Source organism: Hyperoodon ampullatus (genome assembly GCF_949752795.1).
Source record: "Hyperoodon ampullatus genome assembly, chromosome: 3".
Lineage (NCBI taxonomy): Eukaryota > Metazoa > Chordata > Mammalia > Artiodactyla > Ziphiidae > Hyperoodon > Hyperoodon ampullatus.
This window is the reverse complement of record NC_136916.1, coordinates 14,566,062-14,589,100: the sequence shown is the minus strand read 5'-3', so window position 1 is coordinate 14,589,100 and position 23,039 is coordinate 14,566,062. Positions and strand designations below refer to the sequence as shown.

Sequence of the window (23,039 nt, the reverse complement as noted above, 5' to 3'; positions counted from 1 at the left end):
GCATTTAGGAAATTTATTTATTTTCTCTGGGCTTGTTTCATCCATGCCATGAGGATAATGACAGCTATTTCTAGGGATTGTTGAGAAAAACAAATGAAATAACAAATGTGAAAGACTGTGCCCAGCACAGAGTGAGCCCTTCATGAACGTTTGTCCCCAACCTCGTCCTCCATTCAGGGAGGAGGCGTCATCTAAGCATAAACAGTGGTGCACGGTGTCACAGTGACTGACATTCTCATTCTTGAGTCCCGAACGGCTGATTGAGGATAAACCTGCCGACCGTTGTGTGCTTTGTGGTGCAAGAAGCCAATCAGGTTTTCTCCAAAACCTGTACATTGTTTCCATATATGGAAATTGTGTTTTCATATCATCTTTTCATCATTTGGATGTGAAAATCTGTGTTTTTAAGATGCAGTGGCCCTTGTGTGGCTGGTAGCTAGTCAGGGGGATGAGGTATAAACCTAAGAACATCGGGGCCTTCAAATGTTTCCAAAACGCTCTATTCTGTAAGCTGGGTATTGGGTACATGTGTGCCCATTTTATTACTATTCTTTAAACTGTACATAAGTTTCCATAGACAGTTTTGTTTGTGTAATATATTTTACAATTTAAAAGGGGGGTGTAGTCTTAATACTGGGAGACTGAAATCAAGGTCACAGGCATGGAAATCCCGATGGCATTTACTATGGATAACTCATAAATATTTTGTGTACTTGAAGTGATGGATTTTTTGAGCCTCTGATGATATTTTAGAGGATTTACAGTTTAATAATTAGGAGTCCTTTTTAAAATGCACCTCAAAAGTCTATTTCTGAATGACTGCAAATTTCAACAATGAACATCAATGTAATTCAAAGAGTCATGCATCCAAAGAGAAGGGCAAAACAGGCTAGAGGTCAAGAGACCTTGGTTCTAGCCCCAATTATATTCCTGACAGTGTGGCAGAGTTGCAAGTTAACCTGCAAAGTATTCAGTAAACACAGACTCAAATGTCAGGTGGTACTTTGTCTAACACCCTCATCTGGGGTAACTGCAAAATATAGGCTATTTTATGAAGACAGGCTAAAAGCTGCCAAACTGATACTGCGCCCCTCTTCTTGTGCCTTCTCTCAGGACATTATTTTTCCTTTTGGTTGTGCCATGCGAGGCATGAGGGATCTTAGCTCCCTGACCAGGGATCGAACCCATGCTCTTGCAGTGGAGGTGCAGAGTCTTAACCACTGGACCGCCAGGGAAGTCCCACTCAGGACATTTTTTACCCCCAGTTTCGGGTGTGCTTATGGTGGCAAATTAAAAAATAATTTAACTAATTATTTAATTTTAAGGATATTATTGTAATAATCGCAGTGATGATCTAAGGAGTAATCTGCAAAAGTAAACACAGCACTCACCAGTTTAAGAGCCTTCCAGTTGTGTCGTGCTTTGGCATTTACAAATCACAGTCACAGACATTTGTACTGAGAAATCACACACACACATACACACACACACACACACACACACACAGAGGAGGTGTCAGGAGACAAACGGGTAAGAACGCAGGAAGCAGATGGAAGGACTGTCTCATAAACAGACTAAGCACAGGCTTCATAAACATAAGTGACGAGAGGCACCCCCAAAATAGCAAAGAGTTCGATGAAGTTATCCAGAAGCATGCAATCAGAAAATCTAACAAACTACTCATCATTTTCAGGGTGTCTGTGTGTTCTGTGCTTTAGAGGTCAGCATTGTTATTGTTGACTTTTTAATATATTTCGTTTAAGGGGAAGCACCATAATCTTTGTAGAATTTAGAACCCTTAAAGGTTATTATAATCTAACCCTGGAAGCAGAAATAGTCATGGAATAGAGGTTGGAAGCAATGCAAATAATTTTAGCCATCTGTCCTGCCTCGTGCTAAATATTTCACAATTTTTTGACCAATAACATAAAGTCTATGATCAGAAAGCAATGGGCTAGTCAGTTTACTCTAAATAACCCTGTGGTGTGGTTTATTTAATTATATAAGTAACACTAAATTATTTTTATAAGTACAAAAAATGGTTTTCCTCCTTAAATAAATAAATAATGACCTACCCTTCACAGTACTTAGTAATTTAACATGTCAAATGCCCTATCGAGCGAAACATAAATGTGAAATAAAGTTATGAAAACATTTACAATAAATGCCCAGGGGTGAACTGGAGCAACTTTTGGAGAAAATGAGGGAAATAAATGGTTAACTGCCAGCATACGCATTCATGCTGGAGGACACAAAAAGGTTCACAGCAGTTGTTAAATTCATTTAGAGAAACTCACTTTATTTTTCCAACAGAGCTCTCACCAGCTAATCTGTATTACAACCTCCAGGAGTCAATATTCTCAGCAGGATCGAGATGCGGGCCACACTGATTCAGCTATTTAATCTTGCAAGAGAATGATATTTGGCAGGAAAAGACCCCACAGCACTGAGGGGACGTCCCAGAGGTTCACTGTCAGCACAGACTGGGCCAAGAACACCGAAAGTGGAAACAAACAGCACCAACTGATGTTTAGCAATTCATTTCAGTACCTTTCTACTCAAACACGTACGTACACTCTACATATGTGTGCTAACGGACACATCACACGTTCATATATGGCTCTTTCAGATCCATGTATTTTGGACCCAGTCATGAAAAATTTTTAACTCAAAACTATTGCTACAAAGGTTGGGAGTAGGAAGGAGATGAAGAAAAATGGCCATAGTTTTACTTTCAAAACCCTTCAACTTCTTAAGCACTGAAAACCAAAACAGAGAGAACATGTATCTGATCTTTTTAGCCATCCTGAAATTAATAAGCCAATCGATACTCTTCTATAGATGAGCATTTTTTACATTTTATATATAATACTATGGTTTGATAAATTTTTAATGATAGTTTCCGGAAGCCCATACTGACAGGCAAACAGGGAATAGGGAAAACAAACACAGGACACAGGAAAACTGAAAAGCAAAACTGATAGCACCTACTATACAAATGAACTGTATGAATCACTGTTCAAGAAAATGATTCAGTAAAATTCTCCAAAAACTATTTTAAAACAATGATGGCAAGGGTTCGATTTCTTTACCTCCCAAACCTGGTTAGTTATCCTTCTGATATTAACACAGTGTTTCCCTCTATCAAGCACTTATCACTGTGCTGCAATCATCTGCTCGCCTTCTATAGGGTAACCTACAAGCTCCATGAGGTCAAGGGTCATATCTATTTTATTTCTCATTAAATCCCCACCTCCTAGCAAAGTGCCTGGCACAGAGCAAACACTCAAAATGTTTGTTAAATCAGCAATTGTTTTCAAAAGTGGTTTCTTCTGAAAAAGAAATAGAGGGGGCGGGCACAGATTTACAGGTACACATTTGAAGTCTGCACATTTGAAAATATGATACTAATCTTTCAATAATCTTGCCTCAATCTACATTTCAGTGATGGTGTCTCTCTCTGCACTCTCACAAGTAGATGTTGGGTGTTCCTAACCTTACATTCATTCCTTTCTTCCTTTGCTCATTTCAATGCCATCTCAATCATTTGTGACTTTACGTTGCATTAAGCCTCTCCTCCATGAAAGCCTTTCCCAAACACTTCACGCATTCTAGCTTGGGCATAAATGCATGCAGAAAGTGGTTTCTCATTTTTTTCTGCAAGCTACAGGGGCTGGTGGAATGTGATGTCCACAACAAATGTTTAATGTTTAACAAACATGCATATACACATAAGGGAACAGTGAAGGCAACTTCTACTTCTATCTTATTATTTACAGTCAAAGCACTCTGTTCTGGAGGATTCAAACATGTACAAGAAATGTTGCTTGCCCTCAAAGACCTAGAATAATTATACAACAAAAGTAAATATTTAAATCACTTTGTTTGGGGGAAATCAATTCTGTCGATCAAAAATAATAAGTGTTAAGAAGAACAGAATGATATTTTTAGGTTTCTTTCTTTTATTCTTTCTTCTAAATCTATACCCTTTTTCACAGTTTGCTAATAAACACAGGCAAATTGTGACACTTCCATAATACTAAGGAGGCAATGATACAAAAGCTTAATTCAATTAAAAGTTGGCTTTGTTACAGTTAATACAGCCACAAGAGGAAAAATAAATCATAAATGTGAGCAAACAAAAAAATGATAACTTCTTGCTTCTTGTCCTTGGAAAAGTCTGGGGGTACTTTACAAAAGCAATAGGTCCTTCAAACAGAAATTTGGAGCTATCCTTTTACAAGCATCATTGCACATGATTCTGTACAGAAAAGGAAAAGCCTACAAAGCAGCCTTGACAATGGGGAAAGAAAAGAATGCTAGAGTAGAAAGTATAAGCAAAAAATAAAGAAAAGCAATTTTCGTGACAATTCTTCTAGGAAAATGAAATGCAAATTAGAGAACATATCTGCATATGCTTGAAAAAGAAAAACATTCTTCTAACTTCCAGTCATGCAATTTTCTTTAATTGTCTAAACTTGGCTTGGGTTACCAATGGGTTTTAATTAAATCTCTGTATAATATCTCCCTTGACTCATGACCTCCTAATAAGTTAAAATGACGTTTAACTATTACACCTATTAACTGAAAAAACAACAGGTTTTAAACCTACCTCCAAAAATCCATTGAAATGATAATTGTGGCATAATTATTAATGATAGTCACATGTGGGGACTCCACAAATATATCTGTAAGATTCCTGTGTTTTCTTCAACATTTAGTATGTGCTCACTGTAGATACGTCCCAAGAGGTATAATAAAATCTGGAAGAAAATTCAGATACTTTTTAAGTTTTAAATCTGTATAATGTACTGGAAATTGAGACTTTTTTTAAAAAAGCTAGTCTTTATTAGATGTACCCTGTGGCATGGGAGTATTTCTTTTCTATTGTCACACCTCTGCCCTCTTTTTTCCTCATATCCACCCAGGTCAAACTGCCAGCACAGGACACGTGAAATCTATATTCTGAGTTACGTAATCCAACTGAGGCCTGGAGAACTTAAAAATATAATTACACCTGTGAGTTACCTTTGTTTCCATAAGTGACCCTCGCTCAAAACCACAAATAAAAAGAGGCCTGGGGCTTCCCTGGTGGCGCAGTGGTTGAGAGTCCACCTGCCAATGCAGGGGACATAGGTTCGTGCCCCGGTCCGGGAGGATCCCACATGCTGCGGAGCAGCTGGGCCCGTGAGCCATGGCCACTGAGCCTGCGTGTCCGGAGCCTGTGCTCCGCAATGGGAGAGGCCACAACAGTGAGAGGCCCGGGTACCGCAAAAAAAAAAAAAAAAAAAAAAGAGGCCTGAAAGGGCCAATTGGCCAATTGGCCCTAATCCTTAATTAAGGATTGGAAAGAGGAACTAGACATTTTTTTAAAGATTGTTCGGTTTGAAAATAGGAAAAAATTTAAAAACTGAATGTACAAGTTTTCCTGGAATAGCAACAGGTGATATCATCTACCTCCACTAAAGACAATGGCTTATGATAGTAGCTTATGTATCTAAGCATATCTAAAACATATGTTACTTATCTCAGAATTATCCTGTGATTTATGTAGATCATTTCTCATAATGCCCTGTTATGGACTGAATTGTGCCCCACCCCCAAATTCATATCTTAACGCCCTAATCTCCAATGTGACTGTATTTGAGATGGGGACCTTTAAGAAAGTAATTAAGGTTAAATGAGGTCATATGGGTGGGGTCCTGATCCAATTCAACTTATGTCCTTACAAGAAGAGGAAGAGACACCAGAAGTCTCCTTCTCTCATGCACATGCACTGAGGAAAGGAAAGCAGCCATCAGCAAATGAGGAAGAGAGCTCTCACCAGAACCCAACCCAGATGGACCTTGACCTGGAACTTCCAGCCTCTAGAACTGTGAGTAAATAAATGTCTGCTGTTTAAGCCACACAGCCCATGGTATTTTTTGTTATGGCTGCCCAAACAGGCTACTGTAAGCCCTATTTTCTTCAGGTACTTACTCATCAAAAAGAATTCCCTGGCTACGACATTTTTTTTTTTGCGGTACGCGGGCCTCTCACTGTTGTGGCCTCTCCTGTTGTGGAGCACAGGCTCCGGACGCGCAGGCCCAGCAGCCATGGCTCATGGGCCCAGCCGCTCCGTGGCACGTGGGATCCTCCCGGACTGGGGCACGAACCCGTGTCCCCCACATCGGCAGGTGGACTCTCAACCACTGCGCCACCAGGGAAGCCCCTGGCTTTGACATTTTAAAACAGGGGCAGTCCTTGCATTTCTAATATGATGAAATTCTTCAATGCCATGTTAGAAACCAAATGGTCCTGCTTTACTTAGCGAATACTACTATAATCTTTGGATAAAACTACAGAAATCACTGAATATTTAAGTAAAAATAGGAGAAAGTGAAAAATAGGTGTTTATCAAGCAGCACAAAAGGAAAAAAAATAACTAAATCAAAGCAATCTTAAAAGCTAAGAATGCTCTTTCAAAGAGAAGTTTAAAGAGAAAGAATGTGCAAAATTAGTCAATATTTTAAATATTATTATATTCATTTATTCAACACACACTTATGGAGCACCTGCTATGTGTCAAGCACTATTCTAGGCATTAGCAATTTTGTGTTGGAAGGATAGATTAGTTCCCTACCCGACTGTGGCACATATCCTAGGAAAAGTTTAATTTGCCTAGATGGAGAAGTAGATGTGAAACAGGAGGGAAGGAGGCAGGGCACAACCTTTAAAAGAATGATATAGCCATTGGACAGGACAAAAACTGGTTAGAACCAACTAGGTCCAAGATGGCGGAAGATTCGACTTCCAGTGGACCTTGAGCCTCATTATACTCATTGTAATACATTAGCATATGCTAAATGACACACCCACCAGCACCATGACAGTTCTGAGGCTGACCATAAAAGGCCAAAAAGTAGGCAGTGAACCAATTCCTGGAAATCTCTGCCCATCCCCCAAACAGTTGGAATAATCCTCCCACCTGTTAGCCTATGAAATTACCCAGCCCATAAAAATGAACCACCCCATATTTCAGGGCCTCTTGGCTTCTGAGATGGCCCACATTCTGTCTGTGGAGTGTGTTTCTCCCAAGGTCACTCTAGCCTTTTGAGACAGACCACATTCTGTCTATGGAATGTATACCTCTCTAAATAAATCCACTTCTTACCTATCACTTTGCCTCTCACTAAATTCTTTCTGTGCTAAGACATAAAGAACCTGAGCTTCATTACATCCTGAGACCAGATGTGTGATCTCAATTAAAAGACAGTAGGTTCAAATCCCAATCTGGGATTTGGCTGAGTTCAAGTCCTGGCCTGTCAGTGCAAGTCCCAATCTGTCTGAGTTGTGTGGTTTCAGATGGAAAGGCAGACTCTTTCGCAAAAGAAAAAAAAAAAATGAAGAAATGGAGAAAATGACACCCTTAAAGGAATTCAGTCCTTTACTGAACAAGTATATTTAGGTAACTACTTTGTGCTAGAAAATGACGGAATGGAGGAAAGATCTGGGAGTTTTAAGGAAGAAAATCCATGTGATATCTACACAGATCTTAAAAGAGATGTTTGATTAAAATCAATATAGAAAGGTTAGAACTCCTGTAATAATCTCTATTATAAGATGAAACTCACGGGCTTCCCTGGTGGCGCAGTGGTTGGGGGTCCGCCTGCCGATGCAGGGGACGCGGGTTCGTGCCCCGGTCCGGGGGGATCCCGCGTGCCGCGGGGCGGCTGGGCCCGTGGGCCATAGCCGCTGGGCCTGCGCGTCCGGAGCCTGTGCTCCGCAGCGGGAGAGGCCACAACAGTGAGGCCCGCATACCGCAAAAAAAAAAAAGAAAGAAAAAAAAAAGATGAAACTCACACAATGCTAGAAGGAGTCACTCCTCAAAGTCTCAAAATGGGTACGTTAATCAGTGGTAGTCCTGGGTAAGCCTTCCCAGAGCCCGCAGCCTTGGGCAGAGTGAGAAGCCATGGGAAGATCTGTTGGCACAAGAAGTCAATTCATTTGTTTAGCAAACCTGGCTCCATGTTAGGCCCTGGGGCTAAAGAGAAAAAGACACAGCCCAATCTTCATAGAGTTCAGTCCAGGAGGAAGATAGTTCATAATGCAACTCTAGAACCACAACGCCAGGGAGGCGAGAGGAAGAGCAAGGTTATGGGAGAAAAGACAACCTCTGAGCTGAGTATGGCTAGGGAGCGGGTACAATCAGCCTTCCAGACAGACGTTTGAAGTGGATCGGGCTCAGGGTCCAAGAGGGACCCCAGGCTGGAGATCTCAGCTGGCACTAAACCAGGGGCAGCCTCATTCCATGCTAAAGGTTTTACACTTTAACCCAAAGGCCATGGGGAGACATTGACAGATTTTAAGGAAGAGAGTGACAAGATCAGATGTGCACTTTAGGACCCCTGAAAGAAGCCACAAGGAGAACAGTTTAGGAGGGAGCAGAGGCAGTAGAATGACAGGTGACAACAGTCAGAAGACCATTCCCACAACCCAAGCAAGGGATAGGGAGGGCTAAATTAAGGATGTGACAAGAAAGGTAAAGTGCAAAGCATCATTCTTGGTGATATAAAACATAGATTAAAGAAGACATGGATAATCTTCATCTTCACAAAGTTAGAGAGGTAAAACACATACCACATGAAATGTTAATTAAACCCAAAATGTGGAGGGCTTCCCTGGTGGCGCAGTGGTTGAGAGTCCGCCTGCCGATGCAGGGGACACGGGTTCGTGCCCCGGTCCGGGAAGATCCCACATGCTGCAGAGCGGCTGGGCCCGTGAGCCATGGCCGCTGAGCCTGTGGAGACTGTGCTCCACAACGGGAGGGGCCACAACAGTGAGAGGCCCGCGTACCGCAAAAAAAAAAAAAAAAAAAAAAAAACAGAATGTGGAATGTAATGTGTGAAGTCGGTGCTACAGGTAACAGTGCTATCGTCAAAGTACTGTCATGATTCAGAGATGAGAAAGATCGCTACTCCTGGGGTCTGAATGTGTGTCTGGGATCAGGGGGTGGGAATGTAATTAACAGATAGTGTGAAATTGTTCCAAACCAGAGGAAAGACTCATGAAAAGCCCAGAACAGAGTAAATAGCCAGGCCTAAAAGAAATGGAAGAATAGTGTTGAAGGACAGTGAAAGGTAAGGTGAAAAATAATTTAGGAGCAGATTGTAGAGGGTCCTTAGAGTCAGAAATTAAGGAGTTTAGGAGATTAGACTTTACCCTACTCAAAGGGGAGGTCCAAGGGAAGTTTTTTAGTGGGTTATAATTAGGGTCATGATGAAAAAGATATTTTGAATCCTCTGGTGACAGTGTTTAAGATACAATGGAAGGAAGAGAGAGAGCTTGAAAGGAGATAGGGCCAATTAGGAGACCCCTGTAATAACTTAGGCAGGATAAGGGCCTGAACACAGCAGGACTGAAAAGAAAGGAATGGGCGGGGAAAAGGGATTTCACAAAAGAAGGACCTTCAGAAATTGTTTGCTGAATCCTTAATCTCTGTTTCCAAAAGAAGTCATATGTGTTAATTCTTTTATTATGGGGGCCCTTCCCAAACCTCCTCTTCAGACGATGCCATTTTACAATGAAAACTCCTGTACTTGCCATGCACAAGTAATTACTGGTCTGGGATGTATTTGTTTCTTTAAGTGACTGTGGCTAAAAAATTGAGGATAAAAAGAAGAGATCAACCTTTGATGTTCTGCCCTAGGTGGAAAAATAAAGCAAAACCAGGTGTAAGGGAAACCACGGATTTAGATGAGAAAGGACAAAGAGGTAATTTTCCGTACATTTTTCTCATGAATACTTTTATAAGTATTCCTCACAGAAATACTTTCCCTAAGGAGAGGTTGTTCAGAGGATCTAATTAGACTGGGTATGTCAAAGAGTTTTGAAACGAATAAACCATTCATACATGTGGTAGGTATTATAAGGAAAATACATGTTATTGCCCTATCACTTTCTTTGACATATTCGATCTTTGCTTTAAAGATAATGCTACTGGGGCTTCCCTGGTGGCGCAGTGGTTGAGAGCCCGCCTGCCGATGCAGGGGACACGGGTTCGTGCCCCAGTCCGGAAAGATCCCACATGCCGCGGAGCGGCTGGGCCCGTGAGCCATGGCCGCTGAGCCTGCGCGTCCGGAGCCTGTGCTCCGCAACGGGAGAGGCCACAACAGTGAGAGGCCCACGTACTGCAAAAAAAAAAAAAAAAAAAGATAATTCTATTGACCCACTATTACTCAGCAATGCATTGGAGTTACTGGTTGAGATAAGGTGAGGATAAAGCATGGGTCATTAAGGTAACACATAAATTCACTCTGTGAAAATACTAGATTTCAAGGGCTTAAATTGAAACCACTGACCTCATCACTAATCACCTATGCTAACCAGCCCAGTTATGACTTATAACAAACTGTCTGTTATAACAGAAATAACCATTCTCCTTTCAAACTACTTGGTGTACTAGATTTCACTACTCAAAATCAGAAGATTCCATATCAGTTTTTCATTAGTTATAAAACAGTTATGCTCCTTGTATGAGGAACAAAATTAACAATCTATTTCAATATGGAATGGTGTTTACCTTTCCCACCTTTAAAAAAAATCTTATTTTATGTTTGCTCAATATAAAAAAAAAGAAAGAAAAACTCTATGTCAGTTGTTCGGGTTCACATAAGACCTAATTGCCTCATACACTATAATTTTGCTACCAGTTTACAATTAGCATGCATTTTTCATGCATGAGTTGACCCAATTACATAACAAATTTTGCCTTTGGGGATTTCTCCTGACTGCTTGTCTTCTGTCCACCATACAACTCAATTTCACACCATCAGCAGCTTGAACATGGCCACAGTCAGTCTCTGTCAAAATGATTTATTTAAATTACAAACAGAGACCAGATCCCCAGATAATCAACCCTACCCTCATGCTCACCCTTACACTCAACATAACTTTGAATCAAATCTTTTAATAGTCCATAGACACTGCTATTCAATTATTAGGTCATGTTTACCTCCAATAATCTAATATTTTTGAAGCTAACTCACAAAATCTCAGGGAACTAAATCAGCAGTATCCATGTGAGCTTATTAATGGGCACATAATTTATTTTGCATTCTAAGAAGTCAATGAAAAATTATGTAGCTGTCTCAAAAAAACTAAAAATAATTACATTTCAATATCAAATTACAGAGATACTCTTTTCTATAATGTTAAAAAAAAAAAGAAAAAAGGCTTCAACCTGAACTTTTCTTGTAAAGCAAGCAAGCATTTCTGGGTATGCTAAATGTGAAAATGGCAGTGAAAAGAGGTATTTGGGAAACAGGATAGATAACCATAAGGATAGATACTTATAGGGTAAGGGACAGAAAACAGAGCAGATGAAAATACTATTGTCTGTGGGCCAGTGATCTAAGGAAAGGGAGTTCTAGAGATTCCCACTGAAGCCAACACACACAGGCACACATGCATGCATACATATACATACGCACAAGTACTTCCTCTGTGAGTCAAGGCACAAATCTTAACAAATCACATAATGGTATACTTACCATTTCAGTCACTCGGTAAAATACAAGATTTTGCCATCTGGGTTTTTTTTTTTTCCTTCCCCTTCATATAATATTTCTCCACCACCTGAAATAAATTAGAAAATAAACATCTAGATTTTATCTACAGCACAAAGATTGTCAAAGTCTCTCGGGGTTGCACATCATTTTATTTCACAATTTATCCACAGACTGTCTCAGCTAATTGAAAATACAGCTTATATTAGTGTGTAAACAGGCAAAATGAAACACATCAATAATCTTCTTCAGGCTGGACTGAGTCCCTTAGATGTCTGGTGGTGATTCTGCCTTGCTATCCTGCTGCAGATTCCCTGAATGTACTGATTATAAACTTGAAGGTGGTAAACACAAGAATTAGAAACAGCCTTTACAATTACCCACACAAGCCAGAGCTATAAGGACAACGGAGAAAAGGCTTTTTTTTAATGTTCAAATGCACAGGAATTCCTCAATTCACATTTGTACATTGTCCTTTAAGAACATTTTCCTAAAATATCACTAAGTAATGAGGCTGTACTAGGACATTTCTGCCATTTCTGAATTTATGACCTAGAATGTATGACCTATGGAGGTGAGGTAAGCAATCAGACATCTGGAATTTCATGGAAAATTTTTTCTTTATTTTGGGAACCAGTCCTTTTTCTTTTCCAACCATTCTGTAAATTGTGAAATCCTGCCTCTTTTCTTATTCTTTCTGCAGCTATACTAAGAGAGTAATAGAGCAGAAGAATTTTAAATTGCAGCATTTAATAAATCTCCAGGTTCAATATGTTGGCATTATAGACTCCAAAAGAAGTTAAGGCTAAACCTGCTCTCACCCTTTTCATTACACACAATTTCAAATTTACAGTTGTATTTCATCCCACACCTCAGTAACATACACAGACTGAGTAGGCATTTCCAAATGATTTCAAATCTTTGACAAATGAATATGAGAGTGTCTGGAAAATTTTCATAACACTGACACAGACACAAGCAATCAAAAATGCCCATTCATCTGTAACATATTACCCAAAACACCTAGGAGTCGTCATTAAATCCACTGTTTTATGTCTTTATGTTTTCCTTAGTCTGAAAGGTATTAAAGGCAGCTTAGAAGGATCCAGACAATATTCAAAGATAAACTAAAAACAAGTAAAAAAATGAAGCAAATGGAAAAATAAAGATCACAAAGACCCTGACTTAGTTAACCCACCTACATCAACCCATATTAAACCTGGGGCTCAAATCTCATATCCCTTGTGATTTTCAGGATAAGCCCACTCCATCCCAGCATCTCCAGCAGGAAGACACTGGTGTCTCTTCAGTCTGACCTTCTTCCTCCCAAAACAGACACAATCTAGGCCACTGTCGAAAATATCTGTCTGGATCTGGCCAATAAATTTCAGTGTTTGGGTTTATCTGAAAGCAATGTGGAAAACTAGACTAGCCAGAGTACCACTTTTCAGATTAACCCAAGTTTCTTATAGAAAAAAGATCCTTGAGTAATATGGAAAACCTGTGAGGTCACAGGAAAATTCATGAAGTTGTAGCCTTACAAATGAATAATAAACTCACTAGACCTCAGAATATTAACAGCTTCTTTTCTTCAAGAGTAAATCCCTAACTCCTTGTGCACTGTTGGTAGGATCGTAAATTGGTGCAGCCACTATGAAAAACAGTATAGAGGTTCCTCAAAAAATTAAAAATAGAACTACCATATTATCCAACAATTCCACTTCTGGGAATATATCCAAAGGAAACAAAAATACTATCTCAAAAAGATATCCGCACTCCCATGCTCATTGCAGCATTATTCACAATAGTGAAGACATGGAAACAACCTAAGTATCCATCAATGGATAAGTGGATAAAGAAGTTTTGAGATATATGTATGTATATGTATACACACACACACACACACACACACACACACACACACAATGAAATATTATTCAACCATAAAAAGCAAGAAAATCCTACCACTTTCAACAATATTGATGGACCTTGAAGGCATTATGCTAAGTGAAATAAGTCAGAGAGACTTATTGACAAATACTGTATGATCTCACTTATATGTGTAATCTAAAAAACAAAGAAACAAAAAAAAACACACACCAAACTCATAGGAAAAAAGATCAGTTTTGTGGTTACCAGAGGGGTGGAGAGAGGGAGAACTGGAGGAAAGTGGTCAAAAGGTACAAACTTCCAGTTATAAGATAAATAAGTATTAGGAATGTAACGTACAACATGATGATTATACGTACAACTGCTCTATGATATACAGGAAACTTGTTAAGAGAGTAGATCCTAAGAATTCTCATCACAAAAAGAATTTTTTCTTTTCTTTTTATTGTATCTGAGATGATGATGTTAACTAAACCTATTGTGGTAATCATTCACAATATATGTAAATCAAACCATCACACTGCACACCTTAAACTTATACAGTAATGTATGTCAATTATTTCTCAGTAAAACTGTTAAGAATAAATCTCTAACAGTAATATTATGAAATCTCTATTTTCTTACTGCTATCCAACTAGTAAATCGCCTCATCACAGCTAAAAGAACTACTTATAAGACTGCTATCTATGGTTGCTAACATCAAGAAAGTTGCACAAATTTTTTTTGAAAGATGTTATCTAATTTAAATACTTCTAAAAATCAGCACTGTCTATATTACAGGCTTAATCTAAATAGTATTTTGCATATACTGCTATGTATATGATAAATATAGATTTATACGTACCTGGGTTATAATGGTTTTTTGCATAATTAAGAATGGATCTGCAAACAGCCTCTGGTATTGAATAAAATGTATATTCCTGCTAATGATAAAGGTTGGTGAAATGATCAGTTCTTTTCTTATTAAATATGAATAATGACTTAATTTGAATATAAATTAAAAGGCTTACCTTTGAATCAACTGCAATCCTTACGTTAGCGGTCATGTAGATGTCTTAAGTAGAAATGTTTAGTTCTTTTTGAAATAAATTTGCGATAGTTGAAGATCTATGATGTAACTTTGTTTTATACAGCATTATTTTTATTTTTTTAAAAAGGTTCTCCAAAAGTAATCCAAAAAAAGAAACATTACTGAATGTAACTGCCAGTGGGACATATCTCTAATTTGTATTTTAAAAAACAAAAATAGGGTTTTGATTTAAGGAAAGAATGAAGGGGAAGAAAGCCGATGGACTCAATCTTCAGTATTAATGATTGGTGGGGTTGTTAGGGTGGGTAGAGAAACTAAGGGACAAAAGCCATGAATCCTTACAATTCAACCCTTTCTCTTCAAACAAAAAAGTCCTTACTGAAATGAAATGTCCATTTAAAGAGCAAACAGTGGATAAACCTTAGGGAATATGGCAAAACAAAGTGTCTGCGCTGCCTCCTCTCACTCCCGAAATAAATTTTTAAAATACTGAATAATTCTGTTTTTGAACTTTTGACCCATAAAATTCTTTCTCAGATTATAGCCTATGATTCTATCTGCAAATTGTTACTATATATATGTATATTATGATGATGGCCAAATACCAGTGAGTTTAAAACAATCTGCTAATTAAAAATTTCCTAGAAATTAATGTTACATAACTTAAAACATCTCGACACAAATTTTGGTGATTGTACAAGTGACACACAAAATAGACTTCTCGTGAAAAATGGTATGCCTCTTGCATATTTGCTCATACTTTTATATCACGTACACAGTTGTTGATTTTCATTCATATTTCCTCTTGAATACCTAACAGAGTTAATTTTTTTCTGGAAAAAAAATCATTTTGACGCACTTCATATAATACTTTAGAAGAAACATAATTACCACTTTTAATAAGTACTCGGTTAACAATTTTGGTCCCTAATACATTTTGAACTTCTGCTAGTCTCAATTTTCTTTTTCAAGAAAACGCTATTACTGAACAAGACGCAGCTTTCAAATCCAAAGCAACCTCATAGGTAAATGTTTATTTCAAAAATTAGATGTAATATGCCATTTCAACAAATATCTAATTTAAAATATGAAATCTTAAGTATACACAATTAGCAAATATGAGATTTCTCCAGATAGCTAACCTTATATGTATACATTGTATACTATTCCAGTGCAAAAAATTAACTGATGGCTTTAATATTTACCTATATAAGTCCTATTTTGGAAAAATTCAAAAGCTGAGAATCATTCAAAAAGAAATAAGATGCTAAATTACAATAATGTCTTTTAATAGCAATATTATTATTTCTAAATACACAATTTATTTAATTAAATTGATTTACTAAGTAAATCAATTTACTAGATAAATCAGTTTAATAAATAAATTAAAAGTGTATTCAGAAATATACAGGCATACCTCAGAGATATTGCATGTTCAGTTCCAGAGCAGCTCAATAAAGCAAATATCACAATAAAGCAAGTCCCATGAATTTTTTGGTTTCCCAGTGCATATAAAAGTTATGTTTATACTATACTGTCATCTATTAAGTGTGCGATAGCATCATGTCTAAAAAAATGTACCCACCTTAATTTAAAAATATGTTATTGCTAAAAAATGCTAACCATAATCTGACAACACGGGGTTGCCACAAACCTTTTGTTTGTAAAAAACACATTATCTGTGAAGTGTAATAAAGCAAAGCATGATAAAATGAGGTATGCCTGTAGTCACTGCTATTAAACTGTTAGGCTCTTAATAACTATGATGAAATCAAAGGGAAGGAGTTTAAAAGGTTAACTTGGCATATTTTCTGAGGACACTGAGTACTGCTTGCATCCCATAGCAATAAGAACACTTCCAAGTTGCCCAATTTCACTTTCTCACCAGAAATACAAGTTAGGGTATTACATCACTGAACAAAAGGTCACCTACGTTACTGATTTGTTCCTGAGTCCTCTTCAGCCTCTGTAGTTCAGGAGTGTCTGTAACAATGCTGAAGCCCCTTCCTTTGCTTTCTTCAAAATCTCTTTTGTACTTGACCTAACAGAAATAGAAGTGAAAGAAATAAAGGAAGAAAAAAGAAAAGTAAGCAAAAGAATCACAAATCCCACTCAGGATAGATGGGGGCCATATAAGCTGCTAAAACTGGAAGCAGAGTCTCCAGGAACAGCTCTATGAGCAGGTGGCCCAGTGCATAGCTAGACTGCTTAGTTTGTGTTCCAGCAAGCACTGTGTGACCTTAGGCAAGTTACTCAACCACTCTGGGCCTCGGTGGTCTCATTTGTAAAACGGTGATGATAACAACAATAATAGTATTTAAATAATGCTATTTAGTAGGTTGAAAGATAAGATCAAATGTCTTAATTCACATACCTAGCCCACAAGAAGCAAGCAAGTACTCCATAATAGTTATTATTATCATCATTAATAGTTATACTAAAACTGACAAAAATGTGGAGAAAGAAAGTTAAATCTGCTCCCATGGCTTGTCTTGTCAGTGACAAAGCATCTTTTTTGAGCCTGGACAGCACTATGGAGGAGGGAGACATACAACATTATCAACAGCAGCCCTATCTTAACAAAGTTTTCATTCTGTTTCATAAGGCAAAGCATATGGATATGATTATACAATGTTGTACTGCCAAATGTTGACTATGTAAATGCTTATGAAAATATTTATAGAACAGGCCACACCTAGAGATTAAAAGGCTTCAAGCGCATGCCCTTGGCATACTGTGTGAGGTACCTAAGTTTTTTTCGGTATTTAAACATATTTCTTTTCTAATTACAACCCAGTGAGGCTGAATTTTACAGTTTCCTCAGGGGATTGGAATAGCTAGTGCTTAATCTTACTAGGGCCCCACCTCCTATTATTAGCATAATGACAATAACTGTCACACCAGTTAAATATCCTGCTTGTTAATGACTGAGATGGTTACATCACTTGGACTGTTCTTATTTTTTTAAAAGGCTAGATATCAGGACATATGGAAACATATTTTTGATAACTCATATAATCTCCATTTCCACATTCATAATTATCAGCTTCAAATTAAAACTTAAATTAATAATTAACATTTAGGGTAGCTAATAAAAATGATTCTGTAAATGCTACTTTCTATATAAATTTGAAAAGTCTCCTTAACTGATCATGGAATGACTGTTTTTGTTGAGTTGTGTTTGTATTTAAATACTCAATTCTCTCGGGCATTACTGTCTGTGAGGCTACTGGAAGATTTCCTTTTACCTGAAGAGCTTAAAAAAAAAAACAAAACTCAGATGACAATAAATAAAAAGAAACAGATACTCTCATCACTTTTAGCCTAAGAATATCTAATTTTCCCTCCACATTTCATTTAAATGTATAAAAGTACTAAAACCCTTACTTTATTTCCATAAGTAAAAGGTCAAATAAACCACATTATTTTTCTTCTACAGAAAATGTTGAATGAGATTAGCCTTCTAACTCTCAATCTCTCAGCATGTGTGAAGATACACACCAGTACATTCTCAGTGTTTTATGCCTAACTAAGCAGGGAAGACATTTAGCTTTGCTTGAAGTAAGCACTAAGGTGCAGAGCAGTAAAATAATAAAAGTAAGAAAGATGGCAAGGTTATAGTAGCAACAGGAATGAAGAAATAAGAAGAAAAATCTATAAGCCAAGTTCTAATATCCCTAACACCAATTTCAGAGAAGACACAATCACATATTCTTTTTGTGATTAGCCTGGGGGTTTTTTTTAATGGCAATTTCCAAAGAAAGTACTGAAAAGAAAAAACAGTAAATTTTGGACTTGTAACTTTTGAGTTAATTACCATTTAAGTGTCCTTTCCACATTCACAAGACACATAAGAATCATCTGATTTGGGCTTGCCACATTAAGTGACTAGTTTTGAATAGTATACAATCACTTCCATAACTGGATTGCAGAGTTTTAGAAGATGTTTAATCCTTTTTTAATGGGGTGATCCACAACCAAGCCTCCTATACTCTTAGCATCAACTCAAGCACCAATCCACCCAGTAAATCTTTACTGCACACAGGGAGCCTTGGAGCCCTTAGTCAGTCCCTCTCTTTTCTGTACTCCCAGCCACTTACATCCTATCTCTCTACTTAGGTCTAATTTTAAATGTTATATCTGATGGTTTGGCAAGTATGCATAGTCTGATTCTGAGAGACAAGTGGATATAAAAATAAAAAGAGCTCAAAGGTCAGAGGGAGGTAAGAGGATTCCTCTCTTCAGTCTCATGTGTTTCCTCTGCTCTCACAACATGACCGCATCCAGCCAGTGAGAGCACTGCACCCTGGGCCCAGGAATTGGCCCACACACAGAATCTGGTGTGTGTCCAAGAGCCCCAGATCTAGGACTTTGGTAGGAACTCTTGGGAAAGGGGTGCTCTTTCTCCACGGTCTGGCTAGTTTAGCAAGCTGTAAAACTGAAGCTGCTGGCCATAATTTGGCCACTACCCAATGATGATGAAGCCAACACAGAGGCAAGCAAAGCAAGAGATCATGAGAGACTCCTGACAACATCATTCGAGCACCTGGATCTAACTCTTCCTAAAGCCAGAACCACCAGGCTTAACAGTTAAGTGAGCTAATATCTCTCCTTTCAATAACCAAAAGAATTCTGATTAATACACCACCCCTAACATGCCTACAACGTATACACATGTACAGCGAGTTCTCAGAATTATTAACATGTGAATTTCTCCTCATTTACTTCTACACTCTGGTTCTTTCTATTTGTGACACAAGATTTACGAGTTTATAAAAATAGGGGATTGTATCAGGGAAAAAGCATTGCTTTAGCGGACAAGAGCCTAGATTTCACATCCCATCCCTGTCACTTACCAGTCACCTCACAGGTCTCCTAGCTTCTCTGAGCCAAAGTTTCTCCTCATTTCTAATTAGAGATTCTGATAAATTCTTAACTAATAAGGCTGTAGGGACTGAATGAGATAAATCACAGGGAAGAACTTTAGAAGGTATAAGGTATTGTGCAAATACCCAGCATTATCATCATCCTATTAGTTTTGCTTGACTTGAAAGGGTTACCCAGTTTCTGTCATAGGACATCAAAAAGAACAGTCCTAGGGCTTCCCCGGTGGCGCAGTGGTTGAGAGTCCGCCTGCTGATGCAGGGGACACGGGTTCGTGCCCCGGTCCGGGAAGATCCCACATGCCGCGGAGCGGCTGGGCCCATGAGACATGGCCGCTGAGCCTGCGTGTCCGGAGCCTGTGGTCCGCAACGGGAGAGGCCACAACAGTGAGAGGCCCGCGTACCGCAAAAAAAAAAAAAAAAAGAACAGTCCTATAACAATCAGACAGATCATGGTTAACAAAGCAAAATATATTAAGAATCAGCTATTAGTTTACGTTTACTAATTTTACTAAAGTTATTCTAGAATAGATACTTATTTTTTGTTGGATTTGTGCAAATGATCAGACCCCTGCAAAACATCTTGGATGTGTCATCCAGTCACCACACAGGTGGAGATGAATCCTGACCCCCATCTGTGCAGGTGCTGGGCAACAATCTATCCCCCACAAAAGGCACACCGCAGGCTGTGCAAATCTGTAAGAACTGTGTGAAGAGTACTCTCGACCAGCTACTTGGGGTTCCTTGTACCTGACACAATGTTTCCTAACCTCAGCTCACAGGAAGCATAATGCATTTATTCATTAAAGCTCAGCGCCAGTGGTGCTGCTCTGTGAGCTGGACTGGCCTCCCCCCAGTCCTGAGCCTCACAGCTTACGTCTGCCTATTAGAGCAGTTATCACCTTGAACTGCAATTACAATGGAGTCACAGTCCCCTACTCTAGAACACGTGGAACTCAGGGACAAGGGCAAAGTCTTGTGCTTTGCAATCCAAGAACATAGCATAGCACCTGGCCCATGTGAGTTGATTGAAAAATGATTAAGAAAGGGATGAAGGGAGGGATCAGGGGAGAGAGAAAGAAGGGGAGTAGAAGCAGACAACAGGAGTGTGGCCCAGACCCAGAGGTAAGAGAGGAACCCCATATTCAGGGACTGAAAATGGCTCCATTTGGCTGAAGAAGGGGGAAGAGCTGGGAGATTAAGCTAAGAAACACAGATCTAGATCAGATTTGGAAAGAAATTGCTAGCCATAGTGCTTATCTTAGTCCATTTGGGTTGATATAACAAAAAAGCCATTGACTGGGTGGCTTATAAACAACAAAAATTTATTTCTCACAGTTCTAGAGGCTGAAAAATCCAAGATCAAGGTGCAAGCAGATTCAGTGTCTGGTGAGAGCCTGCTTCCTGGTTCACAGATGGCCATCTTCTCACTGTAACCTCACATGGAGTAAGGGATGAAGGAGCTCTCTGGGGTCTCTTCTATTAGGGCACGAATCCCATTTATGAGGGCTCCACCCTCCTGACCAAATTACCTCCCAAAGGCCCCACCTCCTACTATCATCACATTGGGGATTAGGTTTAAACATATGAACTTTGGGAGGATACAAACAGTCAGTCCATCGCAGTGCTCTTATATATTAACATTAACTCAGCAAGTATTCACTGAGCCTCATATAAGCTGCTCTTAGAAACTCCTGCTCTGTCCCCACTAAAAACGCCTTTTCTTCCCTATGCTTCGCATTGGCTATAAAATTATCACCTCTGGTCTCTTGTCCTCTATCCTGTTAAAAAGTATTTTATGATGATTCTACAAATAACAATGGCAAATTATTCTAGGAGTGTCATTCTTTGGAATCTCCTCAAATATTCACCTATTTTTCTTTGCTCATTCAACAAATACTTATTGAGCACCTACTATGAGCAAAGTACTGTTCCAGAGGTGGGAACAATGCAGCAAAGAAAACAGTCAATGATCCCTGCCTCATGAAGTTTACATTACAGTCAGAGTGAAAGAAAAGATGTGAAATTTATATAAGTTGAATAAATGGTATGTCAGTGGGGGGCTAAGAGAAAAATAAAGCAAGAAGTGAGATGAGAAGGGTCAGGAATGCTGCCCTTTTAAATAGAGTGGTCAGGGAAGGCCTCAGTGAGAAAGTGACCTTGAAGTAAGACCAGAAGGAGGTGAGGGCTATAAGCAGAGCAGCAACACACTGGACTTCTGGTTTAACAGGCTCTTTCTGGCCACTGTATTAACCCACTGGAGTGAGCAAAACAGAAGCAGGAGACCAGTAAGAGGGCAGGCAATTTTGGTCCTCCCCCCTGCAGTCGTCCACTATTAGAGAACATCCCAGGACCACAGAAGACAGAGAGTTCTTGGGCCCAGCCTGAGACCTTGGCCTCTTCAGGAGGCCCAGCCAGGTGATCTGCATCTCCTGTCAGAAAAAGGCAGGAAGGACACAGAAGGAGGGAGCAGAGAATCAAGACACAACTGTGAGTTCAGAAAGAGGACATGTTGTACCTGGAAGGTAATGCAGTCTCAGTTGCCTGTAGGCTTATCCCTTCAAAACTAAATCAAGGCATTTTGAAAATGCATTCTTAAACTCAAATGCAAGAAATATATACAATGGGCAATTTGACGCCATGTTTTTCTTCAGAAGTAACTTAATATATTTCAAATACTGAATGCTACCTAATATTGATATGCTACATACACATGTAAATGCATGTGTACACACACACACACACACACACACACACACATATTTATCTTCCTGTATTATAGATTAGAACCCTAAATCAAGAATCAAAAGACCTGAAGTTAAACCCTAATTCTGTCCTGTGATCTTAATTTGTTCAATTTCTCTAACACTCCTGATCCTCTGTTATAAAGTGGAAAAAGAAAAAAATAGCAATATGCTACACAATGTTTGGAGGGTTAACATAAATAACATGAGAACATCAAGCAGCAACATGCCCTTACTAGGTCATTAGCAAATATTAGTTTCCTCCTTCTTATTAAATTTCAAAAATGACCCTTATTGCTTAAGTATGATTTCTGTCAATGTGTGCATGCTCAGTGATATTTTGTGTTTGGAGTCATCAGCAAGTAACACTCACAAGTTCAGACAGAGAAAGAGCCTGAAAACCAAGGGTGGTTCTGGCCAAGCTTAAGAAAAAGGCTCACAATGACAGAAAAGGAAAACTTAAAAACCAAAACAGTGAATGGAACTGCCAACTGAATTATTTGCTAATTCTGAAATATAAGTTCTCTCCCCCAATGCTACAAGTACCATAATTATTAATATTATAACAATGTACATAAATGAAGAAAATGAAAACGACTAATGAGAAAGGCCATTCTTAGGCAGAAAGCCATTTCTGATTAAAAAAAGCCAAGTGAACCAGAGACTGGTAAATTGTTGAATGATAAAGGAAAAGGAGATTAAAAGAGATCAAAGATGGGCACATCCTACAGCTCAGCAGCTCCACACCCAAGTATGCTTCTCTCTAAAGGAACCCTTGCCCATGAGCATCTGGGGACATAGGCCAACATGTTCATAATAACATTTGTATTATCCAAAAAATTGCAAACAACTTAAGCAACCACAGGAGATGAATAAATTACTGTATATTCATAAAATATAATATTATCCAGGAGTAAAAAATAAACAGCTACATGGGTCCCTACAG

General features: G+C 38.7%; 1 protein-coding gene and 1 long non-coding RNA gene across 2 annotated transcripts in view; both read right to left on the bottom strand.

The window, feature by feature from the left end:
* Positions 1 to 11,711, bottom strand: part of LOC307050638 — a 54,923-nt gene extending 43,212 nt beyond the window's left edge. The window contains exon 1 of the long non-coding RNA XR_013810803.1: positions 11,532 to 11,711. This is a non-coding gene — a long non-coding RNA (uncharacterized lncRNA). The remainder of the gene's footprint in view (positions 1 to 11,531) is intronic.
* The window catches only part of NEBL (nebulette), a gene marked incomplete at its 3' end in the record, with an annotated part of 349,160 nt that overhangs the window by 152,816 nt on the left and 173,305 nt on the right, over positions 1 to 23,039 (bottom strand). Inside the window, exon 4 of the mRNA XM_079700816.1 lies at positions 16,400 to 16,507. Within this exon, the coding sequence (XP_079556942.1) occupies positions 16,400 to 16,507 (108 nt within the window). The remainder of the gene's footprint in view (positions 1 to 16,399; positions 16,508 to 23,039) is intronic.